Source organism: Sabethes cyaneus, chromosome 1 (genome assembly GCF_943734655.1).
Source record: "Sabethes cyaneus chromosome 1, idSabCyanKW18_F2, whole genome shotgun sequence".
NCBI lineage: Eukaryota > Metazoa > Arthropoda > Insecta > Diptera > Culicidae > Sabethes > Sabethes cyaneus.
This window is the reverse complement of record NC_071353.1, coordinates 129,960,619-129,978,727: the sequence shown is the minus strand read 5'-3', so window position 1 is coordinate 129,978,727 and position 18,109 is coordinate 129,960,619. Positions and strand designations below refer to the sequence as shown.

Below are 18,109 nucleotides of genomic sequence, written 5' to 3'. Positions count from 1 at the left end.
CAGAATCTTTCAAGCAAGCTTCAATTGAAACTGGTAATTGTTCCAGGTGACGGCGCTTGAAAGTCAGGTACAATTTGTTAACTAGATAGATCACGCGTTACATTGAAGAATATAAGTTGTTCAATTTCAGTTCGTTTGCAATCAAAGCTTCTAGTCTTTTACTAAATATTTGATAGAAAAGTACTATGAACTCAAATAAAACAAATAAAAGCTATTGTCACGATGCAATGAAACCTGCTTCGCCGACGCAGATTGAAGCTTGTTTTGAAGCGAAGCGGTGCTACTTTAATTGAAAGCAAAGCTTCATTTTGTCATTGATTTGTAACGATTTGCAAGAGATGGATGTTAGAGTCCTTGTTCGCAGTTCATAAATCGTGCCCATAAAAATATTTAACTAAAAAAAATACGTAGAAGCAAGTCAGCAATTCTATAAAAAAAATCTGTAAAAAAGCAGTATTTTCTATATTTTTTTAATAATACTCTAACTCTTAAAAGGTTAAGCTATTTTTATAAACCACTTGTTGCCTTCAACACGCTTTTCATTTTTTATTTTGGGTTTGTGTGACGTCCAAAGGGGGGGGGGGGGGAGGTTGCGTTTTGTGACACAATCGGACAGAGGGGAGAGGGAGGGGGGGTCTAAAAAGCAGAAATTTGGTGGACGTCATAATTGGATCGTCCATTTAACATTTTATCATCTTGATGCATTCTGCGAGCATTTTCCACAGAGAACAGACTATCAGGTAATCGATGATACGATCCTACGATAGCTGTGAGTGGCAAACTAAAACTTGATGTCGCTGTCATCGCTACTATGTAACTCCAGCACAAAGTAATATTGGTAAAGGTACATGCATATTTTTTTATGCGTTTGGCAAACTATTTCTGGAGCGCGCCACCGGCCGATTTTAGACACAAAAAATCGAGCCTGTTAATCTGTTCTCTGTGTTTTTTCGTTATTATCCAAGGAATAAAGTGCCAAAGGCCCTTAAACCCTTTAACATGAATTCGCACTTTAACTCTGCATGCAGCATCTAATCATGATGCTTGATGAACTTATAGATGACAAAATAGGAAATATTTTTGTTATCCCTCATGCAATGACATTTCCTTACTAGATCTTGTGACGTGCGGATCAGCACCAAACATCCTTATTCTCTATTCCAATGAACATTAAACAGAACAGAATAAAATATTTCCGATCGAGTTATTTGCTCATTTAATTTAGCTGACGGAGCAAGGATTGTAATACAGATCCTTTGGAGTGCATAGTAAGTTTAAAATAAAATCACTCCAAAGGTACAACTGTGAAGTTACTGATAGTCCGTATAAAAAACCGTAGCCGATATCGACCATAAATATCAAAATATTGATAATATCGCCCATCTCAATATCGTCCTCAAATATCAATATTTTGATGACGGAAAATCAATAATATCGAATATCGATATGATATCAACAACCCTTGACAGTAATATTTCGTCGATGAACGTGACGAACGTGATATATTTTATCGAGTACAAATAGTCAGTAATGAAGTTTATTGTTTCGAAGCGTAAAAATCTGGAAAAGTGCATGCTGGTGGTCCTTAACAGCAGGATTATGGTGGCTAACCTATTCGGCGTATCGGAAACGAAACGATCTACGATTGATGACGTTAGATAACAACGGCAGCAGAGAAATTCTCGCGTATTCTTGCCGAAAGTCGTGCTTACTACGTACTCCACGAGATCCACAGGTCTAGTAAGCTTCACCCCCGTGTCAAATATATCATGTACAAAACGCCAATAAAACCGGTAATCCCCCATAGGCACGAAACGTGGACAATGCTCGACCAGGACTTGAAGGTACTGGCCGTTTTCGAACGTCGTGTGTTTAGGACCATCTTTGGGGGTGTATGTGAGAATGACGTAAGGAGGAGAAGGACGAATCACGTGCTGGCGCAGCCCGTCGCCGAACCTAGTATCCAGAAAGTTGCCAAAACTGGAAAGGTACAATGGGCGGAACATGACATCAACCCCGCAAAAATGGTATTTGCCTCGAATTCGGTTGGTACCAGACGCAGAAGTGCGCAGCGTGCTAGATGGTTAACCTAAGTGGAGCAATACCTGGAAAGGGTGGGACATTCGAGAAATTGGAGACGAAGGTGGACCGAGTTTTGTTAGCGGAATATTCCCCAGTAGCACACTTGTTAAAACCTGTGTTGACCAACGGATATGTAACCAATTCTAGTCATAAATAAGTTGCTGCAACTAAAGGTGCCAAATGTGTGCTGCTCGGGTTTTTGTGTCGGTGAAATCCTAAAGGATATCGCACCAGGATAAATAAGTAAGCTGGTTGTGTTGACGAAAAAAGTCCCTTTAAAGTGCAAGTGACGCAACAAAGAATGTCCACCAGAAAGGCTAACCAATCTTGGACTTATCCATCGGAAAAATATGTTATCTATGCGAAATGCGATCAAAATTCTCAGCCTCAGCCTATTGGATGATGACAAATATTACCGTTTTGTGCATTTGCAGGTAAAGTTTTGCGAAGAGCTACAACCTGATAAATGTTACACACCGACGAGGGACAATAAACCCGATGACGTGAAGGAGAAGTTCTATGCACTTCTCGAAAGGATACATGGGGAATACCCAGGTCATGACATGAAGATAGTCATCGGGGATACAGATGCACGGACGCGAAGATTCTTTCGCCCCGTTACTGGTAGAGAAAGCTATCGATTGTTCCACAAACGACAATAATCAACTTTGCTGCAGCCAGCAGAATGGCTAACTGTAGTACAAATTTTGCACGATGGAACATTTGGAAATATACCTGGAAACACCCTAATTGAGAGGTCTGGTCTCAGATTGACCGCTTTCTGGTTGATGGCCGACACATCCGGGGACCAAACGTCGACTCGGACACCGCTGTTTCGTACTAAGCAAGATTCGTGCTCGCTTAACCAACGAGGAAGTTACGACTGAATATTCGGCGGTTATGAGCAAAAGAAGTTGTTGCAGAGTATTCTCGGAAAACTGATGAGTAGATTGGTGAACAGCTGTATCCAGGGCCCGACAACGTCACTTTCAATTGCATAGCGTCACTCAAAAATGAAACAGTGAAGCTTCGGTTTCAACAGAAGCAGCACAGCTTCAGTTTCAAACTGGCTTCAGTCAGCGTCAGCGAAACGGGTTTCACTTCATCATGACAATCGGTTTCAACTTTTCATTTGTACTTTTCTATCAAATATTCAGAAGAAGGCCAGCAACTTTGAATGCAAATGAATTGAATTTGAGTAACATTTCCTAAAATGCAACGCTTATTAACGTTAACCTATGTTGACAATGTTGACAAATCGTGCCTCACTTACTGCCATCGTCAATTGAACCAACTTCAACTGAAGCTTGCTTGAAACGTTCTGTTCAACAAATGAAGCAAGTCACTGCATGTATAAAGCAAAGGTAAGAGAAAGTCAGTTTCATTTATTTGTTTCGACGATGCTGGGCCCTGGCTGTAGCCATTTCCAGTGAGTGGTTCGACGCAGAGTGCCAGCAAGCGATTGACGAGAAGAATCGAGCCAGAGCTCACATGTTGGCTGCAATTGTGACACGCCAGAGCAGGGAGAGATACCGAGATTCTAGAGCTGCCGAAAATAGACTTCACCGTCGTAATCAACGCCAAATTTGGAATCGCGGTCTTGCGGAGGCGGAGAATTACTTCGAAAGGCACGATTTGAGAAGTTTCTTTAAAACGATCAGCGGAATCAGGAACCTAAAGGAGGGGAACCTGATTATCGAAGCAGGATAACGATTAAGAATGAACGACAAGCTGTAGGTCCACCAACTTTGAACGAGGATTAAAAAGCAGCTAGAGAACTGAAAAACGGCAAAGCATTTAAAGAGCTGAGCGGAACGGCATCTTCGTTGAACTTTCAAAAGTCGGGAGCGAATGGTTGTATTATGCAATCCATCAGGTTACACTAAAGGATTGAGGAGGAATTACCTAGGAAGTGGTTGGGAGTTCTCATATGCCCTATTAACAAAAAGGGCTGTCGACTCGAATGCAACTACTGTCGGGGCATTGGTCTCCTCAATTCTGCATACAAGATTTTCTCCTGCATCCTGTTCCATAGACTGAGGCTGTTGCAGGAAACCTTTGCAAATGTTCACCTTGCGACAACTTGCAAATTACCATTCGTTTATACACTTCAAGACGGCGTACGATTCAGTTGAACGAAATGAGCTGTGGTGGATTAGGCTGATACGTGCTACCCTTGATGATTCAACGTCAAGCGTCGGAATAGCGAGTGAGAAATTGGACGCCTTAGTGACGTTATAGGATTTAAAACATGGTGACGGACAATCAAATTAGCTATTTAACAATGCATTGGAAGGTGCTATTCGAAGGGCAGACGTGCAGAGAAGCGCTATTTATTTATTTATTTATTTATCGACATCGATATCATCGGTGTTAACCATACAACTATGCGAGCATAGAGTGTACGCGTATCTTAAGGAGGAAGCTGCTAGGTTAATCGACTATTTGGACAAATTATCCATCTTTCGCTCCCCACATAAACTGGTATAAATTGCATTAACTTGCAAACCACGTCATGTGATTCTCCAAGAAACTTGTCAAATGTCTCATCGTTTGTTAGTTTCGAAGCCCACTGACCTACACTAGTTCAGCAGTTTCAGCAAAATTTGTCTATAGTGTCCAACAATAAGGAATGAATCTGTTTTTTATCTTTTGAACTCTGAAACTACTCAAGAAAACCAGTAAAAAACCGATTTGACGGTAACATATGATTTCATGAGATGTCTTAATAAATTTGAAGAAATAAACTTGCTGTTAAACATTATTAGAAAGCATCGAGAGAGAAATGGTCTGGGTGCCCCCTTTTGCCAAAGCAACTTGTTTCATTTCCATGTGCTAGAAAAGTTTCGCTAGTAACGACACAAGGAGTTTTAGCAGTGCGAATCGATCCACCGGATGATTATGAAGATCTGGGCGGATTGAGAAATGCCGTTCGTCTATTTGGCCAGATTTGCTTTAGCTATCGAATCGATTGTAGATATTATCGAAACAAACAATTGCCTTATCATATTTTTTAGTTTGAAGTCGTTAGTGGAATTTTTTGTCGGCGAATTGCAAGCTGGGGTCACTCTGCGACGGGCTAAATATTTACCCTATGATAGATCGCAGATAAGCTTCGGGAGTAAAACTTACATACATAATTTATTTGTGGATTTCAAGGTGGTGTACGATTCAGTCAAGCGAAGTGAGCAGTGGTAGATAGTGCTTGAATATGATTGTCCGACAAATCTGACTAAGCTGATTCAAACGACGCAGGATAGGTCCAAATAAAGCGTCAAACTAGCGAAAGAGTAATTTGCTCGTCTTATCTGCTTTCATGATGTTGGGTAGACTGCAGCAAGGGTATGCCTTGGAAGGTGCAATGTGAAAGGTAAATGTGCAAAGGAACGGTACTATCATTATGAGATTTTAAAATCTTCCTGGCTTTGTGGATAACATGGGTAACATCTGGATGAACTGCTGAGCTCTGGAAGAGGACTTTTAAATTGGAAACAACAAGATCATCAACACTGCCAAAACATAGTGCATGATAGCTAGCGAAGGATGTGGGAGTTCTAACGGTTTTAGGTTCCGAGATGGAGCTGTATGGGAAACGATTTGAAGTAGCTGAGGATCGAGCTGTTCATTCAAGCAGTCAAGTCGATCTGACCAATCAAGCAGTTGAGTCGAGCAATCTAATCGAGCAGTCTAGTCAACCAGTTGAGCAATCGAGCAGTCCAGCAGTCGATCAGTGGTGACTGAGAATACAACCCATTGCTACGAAAGCATGACCTGTCAGGGACCTGTTTTTAGTTACCGATAAGCCTCTTATGGCGTTCTGTAAGAGACCTGGTTTTCGGTACAGACATAAGCCTCTTATATAAATAGATTAGTTTATTATAAAATTTGCTTTCATTTGTTTAAAATCGTCAAATTGCTGTAGACGAGTGCTTAGCTGTGCAACAATTGCCAATTTATCCTAATAAAAAATTATTACATTGGTAAAAGTGGAAAATCGATCAGCTATCAAATCGAAGCTAAAAGTAAAGTGAAACTGTTACTATACATGGATGTAAAGCGTTAAATTTGAATTAATATCGCATAGCGAATGTCTGCGTATCGGTCTGGAAAGTAAAAGCAGTGTCACAGTGAAGAAGCTTGTCAACAATATCAAAACAAATTTCCACAGAAAACGGATCGTCATCAGAGAAATTCAGCCGGCTGAAAAACATGGCATGTCAAAACTTTTCAATCAGTGTGACCACCAAAGTACGAATCATAGTCGATCGGCTTGGACTGCTCTGGTAAAAAAACATTCCAGTTTCGGACCGGCTGCGATAAGACGAATCGATCGAATGCAGCCTCCACAATGTTGGCCACCTGAAAACGCATCTAATGAAAATGAAAAAAACTATCCAATTGGGCGTGGATTAATTTTCGTCTTCGTCTTCAAAAACAGTGTGCCGATCGGAATCGTTTGAGGAAGACGGCCTCAGCCGCCCGGACTATCAAGAGGCTCGCCGATGCAGAAAACAAACGCGAAAATTCGTCTTTCGTCGAGAAAACTTGAACTAATTGCCGGCCCCCGAGGGCATGACGGATCGACATCAAACCGTTTAGAAATTTCATCAACCTCAACCAATCCTTTTCTAGTTTGAAAGACAAACTTTTGTTTGTCGTTTTGTTTCTGAATTTCCATTGAAGCACCCTAGCCTGTGTTGCCTATTTCAACCTCATTCACTGCCATCTCCAGAATATTGGTGGGCTATTTTGCCCTGCGGGTGCATTTGGAGCCATTCGTTTTGATCATCATGCTTTTGTAGATGGAAATCACTACTACGAGAGATAGATAGATAGGTACAACCTGCAAGTCAATTCGATCGTCGCCCATACGGTGGTGTGATTACGATCGCCATCCCCGACCGACCGACAGTTGATGGCAACGGGCTGGTTTGATTGATGTTAGAAAGTGTGGGTCTGCTCTGAACTTACCTTGAGGGCGCAGAAAATACAGTCCTGCCCACCGCAAACGTGATTCTGGAGCTGCCGGAATGACCGTCGGAAGGCGTCCAGATGCCAGAGAACCTGAAAGTAATTAAAAAATACACACTATTAGAGTGAATTTTTTTAATGTTCAAATTTTGAATGCAGCGAAAATTAAATAATGCAGCCTTTGTTTTCCACAGTGATAAAGTTGCTGAATTTTAATTTTAACACAAGACATCTAAGGTCTTATTGTACACCAACGGTTCTTTTAGGAGTGCACCAGAATCACCATTTGACCACCAGCGCAATATTATGCGAAGCGGTACAACGACTCCGGTTTCGTGATTCGCCCGGAGCATAAAATCAACCCACACCACCGACTTCGGTGTTGGCGCTGCGAAATTAAGTTCTACACGGGTGTACCTACCTACTACTGCTTGTAGGAGTCGTTCTTTTATTTATAAACTAGAGCAACATTTGTGTACGATCGCCACAAGGGGGTTGGGAACTGGATTCTGACAACGAACTAAATGCTCTTGCGTGATTATCTACACCAATTTATGTTTTATGGCGCCGTCGTCGACATCGTCGTCGTCGTTGCTGCAAAACAGGGCAATTTCAAACTAACGGGGACCCACGAAGCTGCTACTGATGAACAATTCGTTGTAGAGAAATTATCCGAAAGGGTCATGGGTGATGTACCTGTTTCTCTACCAAACGGTTTTTCGGAGTGATTTTTTTTTTCAGACATCAAATCAAATCAATCTCTATCGATAGTAGTAGTAGTAGTAGTAGTAGTAACAGCAAGAGCAACAGCAACGAACCTTCAATAGCCAACACGCTTTAACACGCGGTCAAAATTGGCCTAATACTCTGGCATCGGTTTGCCCCCGTCAGAAAAGAAAGGGCAGCAGGGCATAGGAAAAAAAAGTTCAGCCTCGCGGGCATTATAAGCGAATCTAATAGTGTTTTTTTCTTTCTATTTTATCTTTCTGTTTTCTCTCTTTTTTTCCTTTGGAAGCTGCCTCTTTCGGGGTTCGTGGCTCGTTTTATCTCGCGAAGTTTCAACACGCTTGCTTGCTAGATGCCGATCGACGACGATGGCAGTGCGACCAGAATGGGGGGGTTTGGAAAGTGTTTGCAATAAATACAGGTAATTAGTAATTAGCGAAATGTAATGTCACATAGGGGAGGGGCGGTATAGGCGGGCACCATAAAGGTATGATTCAATATTTACTCAAGTCTAATTTTATTAATCGCAATTTTTATACAAACCGAACCTTTAAGTCTCTGTTTGACATACCGTCACCAACTTGTGCTAATATACTTCTTTCAAAATTTGTGCTTTCCTAACGCTGAAAAACATTATCAATAAATCAGACTTACTGTGCTTGCTTGGGAAAGATGGATACGGAGCAGTTGATATGAGAAAGACCGACACTCGCAAAATCACGTCTTATCACGTCACGTCTGTAGACGGCTTTAGCTTTTGGAGCTTCAGAACCACATACGAAATATATTTTAAATTGACAATATGAAAAATGTGTGCAGAACATATTTCTTAACATTGATTGAATTGATTTGAATTGTTATTGAAATAGCTGCTATAGTCTCTTGAAACATTTCAAAAAATTTATTTCACTAATTTATAGGAATGGTCCAACTGATCAACGTTACCCCGATGATCAATGTAGCCCCGTTTTACGGTACAGAAATAATTTGACAACGTTATCAATTGATTTGCAGCAGCTATGACGAAAACTGTCAAGCAATTACACTCGATGCTTTGTTCGTACTGCTAGCAGTAGCCCGGAGGGAAGGAGCTGAACATTGTGAGGCACTTCGTGTCCGTCGGATATAGCCAATCCGGCATGTACAATATCCTCTTCCTGCTGAAGAAAGATTAAGTGCAGCGAAAACCTCAAGAAACCTTAAGTGCAGTCCTTTCCTTCTGTATCTAACGATCAGCGAGAAGGGAATGTCCAAGCCACTGTTCTTTCCTTCGGGGCTTGTGGTTAACGGGGAAATATGCAGCATGGTGGAGTTGCCAGAAGTTGCCGCCTTGAGGATGTTATTTTTTGGCCGGCCTGGCCCGTTATGCCAAAAGATCACTGGAGTAGACGGACAGGCTAAGGATAACCGTTGTACCGAATACCGTCAACCCTACCAGCGTCATCCAGCAGCAAACAATAAAACATGTTTTGGCGAATAATTTCGTGGCCAAAGCGGAGAAGTCAGCTGATCGTCAACGTCACGAAAGAGCTGAACAACATGCCGGTATGTGGGATCTTAAGGGTTTATTTTTAGCGAAGCTAACGGTTCCGCTAGCGTACTCCAAATTTAGCAAAAACGCTAACTCGCTAATCAGAATTTAGCGTCACTAATTAGTGATTTAGGTGGAAGCAGTTCTTCGATGAACACCTCAATGGCGGAGTCGCAGAAGGAGGCGGAACGGAAATTAACCTAGGAGCGCCCATGGAAGATAGTGATGTCCTAGCACCTGATCTCCAAGAAGTCAAACGAGAAATCAGGTTGCTGAAGACCAATAAAGCCGCTGGGAAGGACCGCTTACCGGCAGAGCTTTATAAACATGGCGGAGAAACGCTAGCAAAGGCTCTACACTGGGTTATTTCGAGGATTTGGGAGGAGGAAAAGCTACCGGAGGAATGGATGGAAGGAGTGGTTTGTCCCATCTACAAAAAGGGTGATCGGCTAGACTGCTGCAACTATCGCGGTATTACGCTGGTAAATGCCGCCTACAAGGTACTCTCCCAGATACTGTTACGCCGGCTGTCACCGATAGCACAAGGTTTCGTAGGGAATTATCAGGCGGGTTTCATGGGGGCTCGCGCAACTACGGACCAAATTTTTACTCTCCGACAGATCCTGCAGAAATGTCGGGAGTACAACGTGCCCACGCATCACATCTTTATTGATTTCAAAGCAGCATACGATACAGTCGATCGAGACAAGCTATGGCAGATAATGCACGAATACGGTTTTCCGGACAAACTGACGCGACTGATCAGAGCTACATTGGATCGAGTGATGTGTTTCGTACGCATCTCGGGGACACTCTCGAGTCCCTTCGAGACGCGACGAGGGTTGAGACAAGGTGACGGTCTATCCTGCATGCTGTTCAACATCGCTCTTGAGGGGGTGATCCGACGAGCGGGCATCGAAACGAGAGGCACGATTTTTACCAAGAGTAGCCAACTTCTAGGCTTTGCAGATGACTTCGATATCATTGCCAGGAACTTTGCGACGGCGGAGGCAATCTACGCCAGACTGAAAGCGGAGTCTAGGAGAATTGGGCTAAAAATAAATGCGTCGAAGACCAAATACATGAAAGGAAGAGGCTCAAAGGAAACAAATGTGCGCCTCCCACGGACGGTAACCGTTGACGGCGACGAACTAGAAGTGGTAGAAGAGTTCGTGTATTTGGGATCGCTGGTGACCGCGGACAACAACACTAGTAAGGAGATCCAGCGGCGCATCCAAGCGGGAAATCGGGCCTACTTTGCCCTTCGTAAAACGCTACGATCAGGAAGCATACGCCGCCGCACGAAGCTAACAATGTACAAAACCATTATTAGACCAGTAGTTCTTTATGGACTTGAAGCCGTGACGCTGCTTACGGAGGACATACGCGCCCTTGCCGTGTTTGAGCGGAAAGTGCTGCGGACGATATTTGGCGGAGTACAAACTGAAAGCGGAGAGTGGCGGAGGCGTATGAATCACGAGCTACAGGCACTGCTTGGGGAGACTCCCATCGTACATCTAGCGAAAGTTAGCAGGCTACGGTGGGCCGGGCACGTCGTAAGGATGCCGGACGACTGTGCGACGAAAATAGTCCTCTTCAACAACCCCACCGGCACCAGGAACAGGGGGGCCCAACGTGCACGATGGCTCGACCAGGTCGAGAGCGATTTGCGACTTCTGAGACGACTAGGAAATTGGCGACGAGTGGCCCAAGACCGAGTTGAATGGAGACGAGTGCTTGAAACAGCACGAGCCACCCCGGCTCTATGCTGCTGAAGAAGAAGAAGAAGAAGAAGAAAAATTAGTGATTTAGCGAATTACCGAAACAATGCCCAACACTGTCACTCTGCGTAGCACTTCTATAGTTGAAAAGGTCAAAAACTGGCGTGTCTCTGAGAAAAGAGGATGACAGTCTCACTGTTACTACTAGGAAAACGTTGGAGATTCTTATGTGCGTGTTCATTTCCCTGGTTCGACAGTGACCATTGGAAACGACGTCGACGGGCAGCAGCAAGTTGAGTAATCGCATAATGTAGGGAGCCTCCGTAGCCGCAAGGTTATCGAGTCTGCTTTGACAAGCGAGTGGCCGTGGGTTCGAATCTTAGTAGATTCAAGCCATTCGATGTCAAGTTACATTAGGATGGGTTTATTATCAGGCCCCTCTATTTACCCTTCCTTCATGCTGAATCCTATATTTACCCTCTGAAGCCTCTTGACAGTGCAAATGTCCCTCCTATAGTTAAGTGTACTGGTCAGAAGTACGAATGATTCCTCGCTAGGAATGGCTACAATATGGGATAGTACTGGCAGCAAGGAATAAGTGGGTAAAGTAGATCAAGCTTTGAAGGACGGATGAACCACCAATACACACAAGTACGCATAAAATTTAATAAGCATATCGCTCATTCAATAGACTAAATCAAGGTGACGTCATCTGGCAGATACTGGCGCCCTTGTTTACAAACAGACCGCAGAGTCCAAAAAAGTTTCAGCCGTTTAAACGGCAAGTTTGTTATTTAAACCGAGTTTAAACAGCATTAGGACTAAATTTAAAAGCCATTATGCCTGTAAAATGTTAAAACACACGCTACATTCGCTATAAACGGTAAGGAAAGTTTTCCAAAATGTAAACAAGGGCGCCAGTATCTGTCAATTGACGGTATGATGATTTGGTCTATAGCGATTAAAGCAAAAAGAAATGCAGTGCAGGTCATACAGCAAGCATCCGGGCTATATCACAATAGATCAACTATACTGGTCGCAGTGATGAGTTTACACATGAGAAAAAAAATCACATAATGTGTCAAACTGTCAAACGACTCGGTTCTACTTGCACGCCGACTGTTTACGGAGGCTTCAATCAATTGGGCACTCAGCTCCTTTGAACCAATGGAGTCTCCAGGTCCGTATGGCATACTAAGCAAAACTGTGGGCCTAAACGACTTTCTTAAACTTGACCCTGCTTTATTGACAGACTTCGCGGCCGGCTATTAGAGTACAGGGCAGTTACGGGGCTAGTGAAAAAATCCTACTAACTCTATCTAGCAGCACCGCCTAGCCGAGATTCGAACATACGACGACTGGCTTGTTGAACCAGCATTGTACGTCGAAGCTAACTGGGCGGAAGGCATACTATCCATCTTTTTACAAAAAGCGGACGAGATTATGAAGTCTGAGCTCACCAAGCTCTTTCGTGCCAGCTTTACGCTGGGACATGTCCCGGCGAGCTAGCGAAAAGTCAGGATGGTTTTCATACCTACACACTTAAAAAAATCCCCGAATTCGGTAAAATTTTGCCAAAATATCAACAAAAAAGGCAAAACAGATAAAACCGTGCCAAAAGCTTTCAGATCAATTAGTCTGACATCAACGTTTCTTAAGTTGATGGAAAAATCACGGATAATCACATCCGTAATGAGTTCTTAAAGAACTCCCCTCTGCATGGCAATCAACATGCTTTTTTTTCCATGTTGGGTATTTTTCTCACTGCGACCATTTGTTTGATCTATTGTGATATATTCCCCGTTTTATTATAGCTATGTTGTCAAGATGACGCACCACTAGCAGAAGTGATTGTCATTGTTTGAGTAATAGCATTTGTCCAGCCCGGTGATGCACTTCGGATGAAGTGCACTACTGCGCTGGGAGTTGTTCTCCAAATATCAGAGGGTTCTAACAGCCCTCTTTCGAAGAACCTTAATCTTTTATTGAGAATTGCCGGACATCGGCATAACAGGTGTTCCGAGTCTTCTTTTTCTATGCCGCAGAAGCGACATATATCATCATGAAGTTTTCCCATTAGCTTCAGATGATAGCGGCTGGGACAATGTCCTGTTATAAGACCAGTATAAATGCTTAGATCTTTCTTCGAAAGCTCCAGTATTTTGCGAGTAATTGAAACGTTTGGAGAGATGAAACGTTTCGACTGCCTAGCATTGAAAGTGTTATTCCAATTTGATTCCACTTTCGTACATTCCCATGCTTTTAACTCCATTTTTAAAGCAGAAGCAGATAAGCAACAGAAGGGCTCAGGTCCTACAAATTGATGAGATGATCCGAGTCTTGCTAGTGCATCAGCTCTCTCATTTCCATCAATTCCACAGTGACCTGGGACCCAGTACAAGTTGACTTGGTTACGACGAGACAATTTTTGGAGTGATTGAATACATTCCCAGACAAGTTTTGATGTGCATGTCGCCGACTTTAGAGCGTTTAGAGCTGCTTGGCTGTCGGACATGATGCATATATTTGAATGTTTATAGTTCCTGCGCAAGCACACAGTCGTACATTCTAGACTTGCTTGTATTTCAGCTTGGAATACAGTTGGCCATCTGCCCATAGAAATTGACATGTCTATTCCTGGGCCAGTGACTCCTGCTCCCACTTGATTGTCCATTTTTGAACCATCTGTATAGAAAACTGTCGAGCCTGGACGAATATCGGGACCACCATCTTCCCAGGAATCACGTCTAGGCTCAAATACACGAAATATTCGGTTGAAGTTGTATTTTTTCTCCATCCAATCTTCATTACTGGTTACAAGAGGATTTATACTAATAGTTTTTAGAATACTGAGATGACCTGTTAAGTCCCCTTCAAAAAGGTTCTTTGATCTTTTGATCCTCAGAGCACTTTTTTCAGCTTCTAATTGTATAAACTGATGCAATGGAAGTATATAGAGTAAAGCATCCAATGCCTTCGAAGGTGTACTTCTCATTGCACCTGTTATTGAGAGAGTGGCTAGCCTTTGAAGTTTTTCCAGCTTTGTTTGGGTAGTTTTCTCTTTCGTTTTTGGCCACCAGACCAACGAGGCATAGGTAATCCTGGGTCTGACAATGGCCGAATAGATCCAATGGATCATCTGCGGTTTCAGTCCCCATTGCTTACCAAACGTTCTTTTACATATCCATAGAGCATTTGTTGCTTTGTTTACTGCTTGCTCTAGATGTGTGTTCCAATTGAGTTTTCTGTCAAGAATTACTCCAAGATATTTAACAGTGTCTGAAAGTTTTAAAAGTGTTCCTTTCAATCTGATGTTATTTAATGTAAATTTTTTCCTTCTCGTAAATGGTATGATAGTAGTTTTATTGGCATTTATGCTGAGACCCTGCCTATCACACCATGATGAAATCAAATTTAAAGCCATTTGCATTCGGTCAGCGATAATAGAATCAAATTTTCCTCGAACAATTATGACTATATCATCTGCGAAGCCAATTATTTCAAAGCCTAGCGCCGTCAACTTTTGAAGAAGATCATCAACTATTAAAGACCACAGTAGGGGTGATATTACGCCTCCTTGTGGGCAACCTTTTACTGCTCTAATGCTTATAGATGAGCTTCCAAGGTTTGCTGATATCTCCCTTTTTGATAACATTTCGCTAATCCAGTCGATAATGGATATATCGAAACCACGTTTCGTCATAGCCGTAATCATTGAATTATGAGATGAATTATCAAATGCGCCTTCTATGTCAAGGAAGGCACCTAGTTAAATTTCTTTCGCTTCAAAAGACTTTTCTAGTTTTTTTACAACAGTTTGTACTGCTGTTATTGAAGATTTGCCTTCTTGATATGCGAATTGATATCCGCTCAAAGGATCTTTGGCTAAATATGATGATTTTATATACTCATCAATTATTTTTTCCATTGTTTTTAACACAACGGACGATAAGCTTATCGGCCTGAAGGATTTTGGTGAAGTCTTATCCTTCTTATTAGCCTTCGGAATGAACGTGACCCGTACTTGTCGCCATACTGCTGGTATATGACCTAGTATCAGGCTTGATTGAAAAAGGTTTGTTAGAATAGGTGTTAAAAACGCCTTGCCCTTCTGTCAACATGCTTATCAACGCGTTAAAAATTCGGAACTGCCTAGTGAAGCTGATTGAAAAATCGCTTCAATATCTGAGATGGCACTTTGTGCTTTCCTTGACATTGAAGGCGCTTTCGATAACACGTCCTTCGTTTCAATTAATACGGCTCTTCTTAATAAACGAACTGATCAGCTGACAATGAGCTGGATTCCATGAATGCTATCAAGCAGGGAAATGACAGCCTCGTTGGGAGATGTGTCTTCAAGAAGGAGTTCTCTTACCCTTGCTTTGGCCCCTAGTGGTTGACATACTCTTGCACAAGCTATCACAGCATGGTTATGAGGTCACTGTGTACGTCGACGACGCAGTACTTATTGTCAGAGGTAAATTTGACGCAGTGCTGTCTAGTCGTATGGAAAGAACTCTAAGCACGTCTATTTCGTGATGTTTGCGAAAGGGGCTTAATATAAACCCCTCCAAATTAATCGTGATACCATTTACTAGGCGGAGGATACATACTCTTACTCCCCCTACACTCAATGGCATCAGACTAAGCTTCAGTAATAAAGTTAAACATCTAGGCATTATCCTGGATCATAAACTGAACTGGACTGTTCACCTAGACTATGCTGTCAAGAAAGCAACTACAACTATCCGGGCATACAGTTCACTGTTTGACAAAACCAGGGGACTGAAACCTCAACTAGCCCTTTGATCATACATCACTATTGCACGGCCTAGGCTATCTTATGCTTATTATTAACCCCTCTAAGGTCTACATCATTTTTAGCACCGCAAAATTCACTAAAATGGCCGTAACTTTTTTATCTTTCAATATTTTTTCACCAAATTTGGGAATTTTGCCGAAAATATTTTCTATTTTCATAATATCTATAGATAATGGCCATATGTTATATGGTCCCGGAGTTATTCCGGAGTTCCTTGGGGGACCGAGATATGGCCTTTTTAGATAAAATTGCCAAATATCTAAAATTTGTTTGAAATCTGTTGATTTTCGTAAACATATCATCGACTGAAGACATATCAGTTACTTTGCCGCAGTTAGGAGCCATGGTGCGCGCAATCCGGATCCGGGGGGACACTTTAAATCCGGAACCGGTTCCCGTAACGGGACATTTCAGCATCAGTAAAGCATGCCGTGTCGTATATCAAAAAACATCAGCAGTCGACAAAATAGCGATTGGCGATCATCTCATGTCTCTCAGAGGCCATATGGCCGATTCCAGGTCCCGGACAAGTTCCTCCGAAATCCATTCCGTGCTTGAATCAGAAAAGAAACCCTCCCCGGACCCGGAACCGGTCATACGGCCTCTGAGAGACATGAGATGATCACCAATCGCTATTTTGTCGAATGCTGATGTTTTTTGATATACGACACGGCATGCTTTACTGATGCTGAAATGTCCCGTTACGGGAACCGGTTCCGGATTTAAAGTGTCCCCTCGGATCCGGATGGCGCGCACCATGGCTCCTAATTGCGGCAAAGTAACTGATATGTCTACAGTCGATGATATGTTTACGAAAATCAACAGATTTCAAACAAATTTTAGATGTTTGGCAACTTTATCTAAAAAAGCCATATCTCGGTCCCCCAAGGAACTCCGGAATAACTCCGGGACCATATGACATATGGCCATTATCTATAGATATTATGAAAATAGAAAATATTTTCGGCAAAATTCCCAAATTTGGTGAAAAAATATTGAAAGATAAAAAAGTTACGGCCATTTTAGTGAATTTTGCGGTGCTAAAAATGATGTAGACCTTAGAGGGGTTAATGTGATGAATTATTTGAGACAAATCATTTTGCGGCACATCAAATTACATCGGCTTGATAAAATAACTCTTATGGAAGAACAATGAGGACATTTTGGACCAAAATGGCTACTTCACTATCGGTTCCGGAGCATTCGGTACCCGGCTTTTGGGGACAATTTCGATTTTAAGATGATTTATCTTGCGGTACGTCAAATTAAATCACGTTGATAATATAACACTATTGAAAATATAATAAAGATATTTTGAAGGCGAGTGGCTACGCCAGTATCGGCCCCGGAACATTCGGTACCCGGTTTTTGGAGGCATTTTTGTATTTTGGGATAACTCTTTTTACGACACATCAACTGATGGAAGTAAAATAGGGTAATTGAAAAACCTCCAAAAACCGAGTACCGGATGTTTCGGGACCAATACCGATGTGGCCACTTGCATTTGAATTGTCTTTATTATACTTTCAATAGTCTTATGTTATCAACGTGATGTAATTTGACGTGCCGTAAGATAAATCATCCTAGAATCCAAAATTATCCCCAAGAACCGGGTACCGGATGTTCCGGAACCGATAGAGAAGTGGCCATTTGGGTCTAAAATGTTCACATTGTACTGCATTAGTTCTATTTTATTAAACTGATGTGATTTGATGAGTCGCAAAATGAATTATCTTAAAGTACAAAAATAGCCCCTGGAACCGGGTAGTGGATGTTCCAGAACTGACGTAGAAGTGGCCATTAGTCAACAATTGTTCCCTAACATACCCTGGGTGCTAGTTTCGGGTCATAACTTCCAAACGAAATTCGATTGAAAATGGATGAATGAGAGCAATGTCAAAACTTGGGTCGTATCCCAGTGCATAATGAGTAACTATTTTTGCTGTGGCTCCTCTAGATGTCGCTGAAAGCTGAAACTTCCCCACAATGTTAGGTTTCCAAAGTTAGCAAGAAGACTAGTTTTCTCTGCCTTACTAGTACAAGCAAATAAAATTTCGGCTTACTTTTTTGCTCATAAGCGCAGTTTGAAATGTGCTCGAGAACCACTTACAAAAAATTGAAATTTTTATTGATTAGTCCAATACAAATATTTTATAAAGTTTTTGTCTTTCCGATGTTGGGCAACTACTGGGTGGGGGAGGCTAGTTGTAAGAAACCAATGCTGTTACAGTTTTGTTCCGCGAATAATTTTTATAA

General features: G+C 42.1%; 1 protein-coding gene across 1 annotated transcript in view; it reads right to left on the bottom strand.

Annotated features, from left to right (window-relative positions):
* The window catches only part of LOC128739408 (uncharacterized), a 212,932-nt gene that overhangs the window by 42,782 nt on the left and 152,041 nt on the right, over positions 1-18,109 (bottom strand). The window contains exon 3 of the mRNA XM_053834896.1: positions 7,054-7,146. Within this exon, the coding sequence (XP_053690871.1) occupies positions 7,054-7,146 (93 nt within the window). The remainder of the gene's footprint in view (positions 1-7,053; positions 7,147-18,109) is intronic.